General features: G+C 43.2%; 2 protein-coding genes across 2 annotated transcripts; both read left to right on the top strand.

The window, feature by feature from the left end:
• The first annotated feature begins 1137 nt into the window (after positions 1-1137).
• On the top strand, positions 1138-3996 carry LOC125502204 (DC-STAMP domain-containing protein 2-like). Its single transcript, XM_048660057.1, has 8 exons — positions 1138-1286; positions 1352-1627; positions 1713-1863; positions 1954-2443; positions 2562-2775; positions 2909-3224; positions 3299-3606; positions 3663-3996. The coding sequence occupies exons 1-8, from the start codon at positions 1138-1140 to the stop codon at positions 3994-3996; spliced, it is 2238 nt and encodes a 745-aa protein (XP_048516014.1).
• A 1016-nt stretch (positions 3997-5012) lies between these two features.
• Positions 5013-7875, top strand: LOC125499754. The gene is made up of 3 exons (XM_048649111.1): positions 5013-5956; positions 6058-6289; positions 6362-7875. The coding sequence occupies exons 1-3, from the start codon at positions 5870-5872 to the stop codon at positions 7873-7875; spliced, it is 1833 nt and encodes a 610-aa protein (XP_048505068.1). The 5' UTR covers positions 5013-5869.
• The last annotated feature ends 3 nt before the right edge of the window (positions 7876-7878 follow it).

Genomic DNA, 7878 nt, shown 5'->3' with positions numbered 1-7878 from the left:
AAGGGCGGCCTACCAGCTGCCTAATGGTCCACGACTGTGAATAGATAAAAATAAAATGTAGGGATCTCCGAAGTCCCATCAAAAAATGAAGCTTTGAAATACCGAAGCTAATCTACCGGACAAATATGACCCAAGTCCTGACTAATTTGGGGCTTCCAAAAATGAGAATACTAAAATTTACCCTAATTCTTCCAATAGGTGATTCACCTGAAATACTCGTACCTGCAGAACAAAACTGTATGCCTATCGCAATACAAAGCAAAGTGGACCCAATTTGATTCTGTATTTATCTCCTAATATCTGTATTTGGTTATTCGAAGAGAAGGGCGATTTATGATCGATTATCTCAAAAAACGTTGCCACTAGCGTCAAAAACGCACCGTACGTTGACAAATGTTTGTAGAATTTAGGAAAATCCATGTTTTTCGAGAACTGGCTCGGGCATTCTGTTTTTTTTTTGTCCTTTTCAGGGAATAGAGCGGCTCAGGAGTGAATCTGCGGGAAGATAGATTGATCTAAACGTTCTCATGAATTTTCAATCGAGAACCACTATTCACATACGGATTCCAAAATACACACTCACAGTTGAATTAGATAAATTTAATTTTTCGTTGAACAGTTTTAAATTAAAGCGGTTATTTAATACTATTACTGAGGAAGGCTTACACCAACTCACGATAAAACAGCAATGATGCGGCTAAATGAATATGTCTCTTTGGATAAGAGAATAGTTTATAATTTACCACTTCAAACGTGACTTCGGAAAGGCTGCTTTTACCAGCTGCGATGTTGTTTCAAAATCACTGCAAATGTAGAGATCTACGAAACCGCACAATATTCTTTTCTTTCATTCATTTCAATAGGATTTATTGACAATGAGGTTGATTGTACGTGCATGCATAATTTTTGTCAGATGAATGACGTTGCAGATCGATCAGCATGTTGAAATGTCATTTTTTTAACCTTGTACCAGTTTCTCGTCTAGCAGTAATTAATTGGCGTAATTATTCGTGCAATAATGACCGGAAAAATAGTCAAGTGTTGACTCACAATTGAATTCTTATCAACTTTTCATTCGAGTGTGATTCAGGCGTTACAGCGATCCACTGAATCAAGCGTTGGAATAAACTAGAAAATATGGCCTTTTTTCAACTCGTTCTGAAGGCCAGGAAGCTGGAAAAAGCGAGACTCGCTTACCAGGACGAAAAATTCAGATCCATCGAAGTGTCCAAGGGCGCAAAGATACACTATACTTTGGCGCAGAAGATCCGTTACAAAAAAATCCTGTAGGTTTTTTCAGCATCGTGTCGATAATTATCGCCAAAATATTAATCGAAGCCATTCGTTACAGGCTGAAAAAGAGATTTTTCAAATGGTTAAAAAAGGTCACATCGTGCCCGGAGGATTCTTGGTTCCACGAGAAATCGGTTCTCCTGCGAACCGATGGGACTTTTGAGAATTACATTTTGAAAAGTGTAATGGGGTTTTTCGGGGGTATATTTTTGACCTACCTGTTCTTCATGTTCTTCGTTTTCCAATTGAACTTCACTCTGTCCTCTGCTACCCTGCTCTGTTCGTTTTTCGGTATCATCTTGACCATCGGCCTCGCGTTTTCGTACCGCGTAAGGTACAACCAAATTTCGTTGGGTCATCACCCGTTCCTAATAGCTCCACAATTTCGCCGAGTAATTTATTTTCAATCACCCGTTCAGGTGTGTGGTGTTCTTGTTATTGCCGCAATTTTTCTCGAAACGAGGTCGCCAAGCCCTGATGGCGTACGTTTTTATTCTGGCTTTGACGGGCCCCGCGAAGAACACTCTGCACAATATGGGTGTGCTCTCGGAATCGTTGGCTTGTGGACAAGTAAATATTTGATAATAATTTACACGCGTATGCCCGTTGCCGAACGGTCGGACAAGAATTCCTTTATCACGAGTACGAGTGTGCTTTCAGGAGCAACTGAAACGGGCCGTTAAAACCATCGTGGATCTTGTCAAGCAGCCGTTTTACGCCCTGCGAGATTCCATAGCAAAAATTATGAAGACCGTAAAGATGGTCGTGAGAAAGATCAAAGAGGCCTTACTCGCTATAAAAAGAATCGTTCTAAGCATACGTGAGTTTGTTACCGAACCGTTTGTTGCAAAAAAAGTGATAAGGAAATTTCGATATTCCATTACAGTCAAGGTATTCAAAGCAGTGTTCCAGTGGCTGGGTAGTATAATGAATATTTGCAACAAGAAACTTGGTACACCTTTCGACAGGTGCCAAAAAGTCTTCGACGGAGCTGTTGCGGACTGCAAAGCTTCTCTAGGGCCACTTTTTGGAGGTGTCTGCAACCTGGCCTACGTCGTCGGTTTGTTATGCTGGGTGGTCAAACCCTTCGACTTTATCTGTATGCTGGTGTCATTTGTAACAGACAGCATTGTTGGCGTCGTAAAAAAGAGTATGCTATCATACTTGTTTTTTATTTGTGGAAAAGTTATGCCGTCTGCAGACTTAAGAACGCGATGGCTACTTTTCCAATAGTATTTTGTAATCGTTGTTGTTGCCACATTTTACAGAGATAAAGAAATTCGCGAAGCACGTGAAGGCCATGTTTTATGTAAAAGTGAAATTTTCGCACTCCTTTCACTTCGAGACCAACCAGAGCAGGAGCCTGGAAGATGTAGCTACCGGAATTGTAACCGAGATAAGATCGCGAACAGACAAATTCCTCACTGTATTCGATTTGATGAGTTTCGCAACTAGTTTCTTCTTCATGTTTATGATGTTGAGGTAATAAAACGCTCTGGTTTTTCTCTCATTAATTAACGAACGAGCGAAACCACCGCTCCGCCGTCCACGTTTCAGCTCCGGTTTACCACGAATCCGCTGCGGAAAAATTATTCGTCATGATTTCACGCTGCAGGGTAATACACTATCGTCACAAGTGGTTGACGAGCGAGAGGTTCGATAATCGCTACCTGACCGATGACCTCCGCGAAATAGATCTGCGGAGGGCCAGATTGGACAAGGAGACGGTCCTGCCCTTGAACCCGAGAGAAAGGAACAAGTACATCCCTCTCACTTCAATCAAACTGATAAAAACCGAAAAAATCAAGCTCACAAAGTCCGCGGTCTTCTTGTGGCTGACGACCTTCAAACTCGGAATCCACATGATGGCGGATTACTGCCTCTACTGGGTTCTCAGCACGATAAGATATCACGGCCGATTCGAATCCAAGGTACGAACCGATACGTCATCCGGTCGTACTTCTTCGAATTTCTTGAGACGAAATATTATTCAATACCGTCACAGATCGAAACGCCCAACGCCGTTGGAGTGTACGTCGCTGGAAATGGTTTTTTGGCGGACTTATACCGAAGCATCGTCAGGGCTTTCTCCCCTTTGGAAAACGAGGTCGATCTGGACACCGTTCCGTGCTTACCCGACCCGATTCCCCCCGATTTGGATCGTTACACGCAAATTGTGTCCTTAATTATCCTTTGCTGGATCATGGCCGTCTTTGAACCTTACGGTCTCAGGCTGAGACACGTCGTCATGTGCTACTATCATCCGGATCGCGCCAAACAGCGAGCCGTTTGGCTCTACAACCACATCATCAGGTATAACACCGACAATTTTTCAGATGAAATTTAAAATTTTCATCACGCACACGCAGGTCGCGAGGTAGTTTCCTGAAGTTCGCCAGACGTCAGTTGAGGAGGAAATACTCAAAGTCAGATAAAAAGGAGGCGGTAGAAAAAGTAACGCTGAAGGAGCGACTCGTGGCGTTTCTCCCGATTTTACGTAACTGCTTTGGAGCGGAGAGGCGTATGTGCCTCTTGTGTGCGGCTGTTGAAAGAGACAGTCAACCACCTTTGATACGCTGTCCCAAGCCAGGCTGCACAGGCCTGTTTTGCATACAGTGTTTCGCAGATCTACAGAACTTGTGCACAATCTGCTTGGAGCCGATCGACTACGGTGATCTTTCCGACATGAGCGAAGAAAGGTAAGCTGATGCCGAAGGGGTCTTCGGTGCTGCAGAATATTTTCACTTTGTCGATCGCAGAGATTCTTCCGATGGCCATGAGCCGCGACCTTGTGGGCAGAGCCTCAGAGAAAAATTGAGACTGGACGCTCTGGAGAGAAAAAAAATGGAGGGTGAAGAAGAAGAAGAAGAAGAAGGAGTAGACGAAGAAGAAGATGAAGAAGAAGAGGCGGAAGAAGAAGAAGAAGAATGTGAAGAAGAGGAAACAAAAAGCGCCGAGGACGAGGATGAATGCGATGACGAAGACGACGATGATGATAGAGACGCCGCGGAGGGAAAGGATTCGATGTCAAAGACGACGGGGGAAAAAGATAATCTTGATGAATCGGAGAGCTGCAGTTCGTCCTCAACGGTTTACAGCTACTGTAATACTTCTAGCGATTTGATACAACGAATAATTGCCTCTCTTGTATATGGTTTCTCACGTATTTGACCCAATTTTGTTGAACCCAATTAAGCCTACCAAGACGAGTCACCCGGAGAAGTTGATGTCACTCAGCAACGGGCACCGTATAAAGACGTTGAAGCACAGAAAATCAGGGACGATGTTACGCTCCAGGTAGCATATTAAAATCTTACTACTATATGAATCAGGGAAATTTACTTCTGCTAATGTCGAGCAAATGCTGGCGTATTTGTACCGTTGACAGGTTTTTAACGATCCAACAACGGAAGAAGAAAGTTCTGAAAATCAAGATCACCGTTCGCGACGACGTGTGAAATCGAAAAAAAGTATCAAGGATTCGAAGCAAGCAAAATCAACGACGTCACCCTACGACGCCCAGACCACGGGGTCTACTACATCGATAGCCGACACAGAGTCTCTGTCGACTGAAGAGGTGGATGAAGAAGAAGTCATCCAAGAAGAAGTCAGCGAGGGATACGAAGAGCAGAATTTACTTCCGAGGAGAACGAAAAAGAAGAATACTCAAAAACGTGACCGTATGAAGAAAATTGTTGCTATTTTGTCGAAGCCGTTTCTCAGAAGAGGGGTAAGTTTGCATCACATAGGTGTCTGAGATTCAGAAACCTGTCAAAGCATCATCGAAATTTTCCTCAACTGGGCACACGGTTATTAATCAAAGCTGATAAAATATCTTTGAAATTTTCAATGAAATAATTACTTGCATGTAATTCAATTCTGTTGGCAGTGCGAGCGACGTTGCCCTGGTCGTAACGTTCAGAAGAAGGGGTCACATTTTTTTGACAGAATTGTGAACGTGGTTCAGACTAGGCCTGCAGATTCTCCTGAGTTCCCTGAGGCTGCTTACATGAGTTTCGGAAAGGTGAAAGGTGTTCAACCAGGTGCTTTGCTAGAATATTCTTCCTCGGATGCTAAGAATATTACAGACGCTGCCGAATCTTCTCCGGAAATTGAAAGATCGGGTCCCCAGAAAATGGTGGATATCTTCAGCCCACGGAAATACGTAGCAGGTGCGAGTCCGACGACAATTGATCGGAGGCAAGAGAATCAGCACCTGGAGGCTTCCACCTCGTCAGGGGATAATCTGTACTCAAGGAATTACGACTCTCATCCCGAGAGACGCAGAAGACTGAAAAAAAGAAAATGCAAGAAGCGTAGAGCAGCTGGGAACGACGAAGCCGATGCCAAACATCCACATGAAAAAATATTCGAAACAAAAGAACTGCCCAGGTTATTTACAAAATGCGTCGTTAAAATCTTTCGATTTACATTTAAATTTGATCGGATTATTAAGACAAAATTGTAATTCGTTTTGTTCAGATATTTGAAGCCAGTAGTTCAAGCTACGAGATACGACGAAATCAACGAAAGAGAAATTCACGATACGCTCAGGAGGGTCAAGGAAAAAAACCGAATGAACAAACTGAGCGATATAAAAATAACTTCGAGTACGTCAAGCTCTAGCGAAATGTGGAACATCAGAACTGGTGATAACGAATGTGTGAGTGAATCGATTTTATATTACGAAATTGCCTGTATGAAAAGCTTGATATTGTTCTCAGTAAAGAGTTTATTAAAAATCAAAATTATTTGTTATTTCAGGACATTTGCCTCTGTTCTAAAGGTTCTATGTCCAGTTTGGATATAACTCAGAGTTTCACTGATAAATATGAACTAGAAATGAGCACCATCGAAGAAAGGACGGACGAGGCATCTCCGAGAAAAAAACTACGGGAAATTAGAATCTATGGAACAGAAAGTGAAGAAATCGTAGATGTAACTGGGGATTCAAGTAGCGCGACTTCTGGAGTGAATTTGAACAAGATAAACGATGGTAAAGTTTCTGACCGTTTTTGTCTGTTTGAAACCTCCGATATGGTTATTTACATTGCTTTTGCTCCCTCAGGTAAAAGAAAGAAGAACGTCAAGCGATTCATCAGTGGTGACGAAGACGTCACCGATGAGGAGATACATCCGGTTGGATGGAAATCCAAAAAACTAAAGCAAGAAATTGCCCCCACGATCGATGAAGAAAAAGTTCAGAATATCGGAGAAAATATCATGCGGAAGAAGAGAGAAAGGAACAGAAGAGCTGATCGAAGTGCGTCGCCGGGAAAGAAGCGACGAAAAAATCGGGTAGTGGGACTGGAAGCTGAAATCGAAAAGCGACAAAAACCACAGAAACAGTCCGACGCTATGGCAGGATTAGAACTATTCGGGCCTCGCCCGAAATTGCGGCTAAGAAGAGGACCAGGATTCCCGAAAGTTGGAGAGGAAAAATTTTACGAAGACAGAAATGCAATCGAAAATGCAAAGACCGAGAAAAAGAAGACGAATGGGTCCAAAAAGATAACCAAAAAAGCAAAATTAAAAGGTTCCGACTTCGTTACAGGCAAAATCGACGCTGAACACGAACCCGCTATTAATTCAAAAGAAGCTGAAGTTAAAACTAAGTTCACAGATTTTGAAAAGAAAACACACCCCTCAAATTATGAGTCCGATACAGTTGCCACAGACACAACGACAAACATTGAAGATCTCCAAGAACTAACATCGGAAGAAAGCTCCACAAATGACAACGATACAGTGCATCACTGGGACATTGGTAGTTCGAAAGGGAGGTACGGAAGGCCTCTCAAGCACCGAAAATCTCCACGGAAGTGTAGAAAAAGAAATAAACAATCCAGCGAGTCGTACTACACTGATCCTGAAAATAGCCCGCGAAAAAAGGGCCCTGAATCCTACAGGAGTACATTTAGTAACGAAGAACTTGGTCCACAGAGGGTGGTGCCCGGCGAGTACAAAAAGCTGCCAATCAGAAATAAAGATCATCCGGCAATCCGACGACTACGGAAAAGAGAATACTGTGGACGAATCTCCAGGAAGAATCAGAGAACCGGAATCGAAATTCCAGAAGTACAAGAAGCTGGTCATCCTCAGCCAGCAGAAAAATTCGAACAAGCCCCTCAGTGGGAGGGACCAGATAGGCATCCTGCAGCCCCCGGAGACGGAAATCCTTGGTCACCTGAATTTGGTCAGGAAATAGACGGACGGCAAAGAATCCGAAATATGTTCGAGTCGGACAATAGAAGAGAATATTACCAACAAGGAATCGAACCTCGAGAACAGTTCCAACCTCACAGACCATATTTTGGGCCTGGTAATTGCTACCAGAACTATCCGCAAGGACCACCGCCAAGCTTCCAACCTGGACCAGGACATGCAACGGCGAACGATGTACCAATGTACAATGAAACGTATTTTTCTGGTACCGCGGCTACTAGAGATTCTGCCGCGAGACCAACCTCCAGCAGGTATGCTGATATTGCTAGGAAGCCATCTGACAATAGAGGATTTAAAAAAAATTTCTGGCTATTGTTATTCCTAGTCATCGTTCAGTCACTTAATTATACACATTGAACA

Source organism: Athalia rosae, chromosome 1 (genome assembly GCF_917208135.1).
Source record: "Athalia rosae chromosome 1, iyAthRosa1.1, whole genome shotgun sequence".
Taxonomy (NCBI): Eukaryota; Metazoa; Arthropoda; class Insecta; order Hymenoptera; family Athaliidae; genus Athalia; species Athalia rosae.
This window is presented reverse-complemented; position numbering and strand designations above follow the sequence as displayed.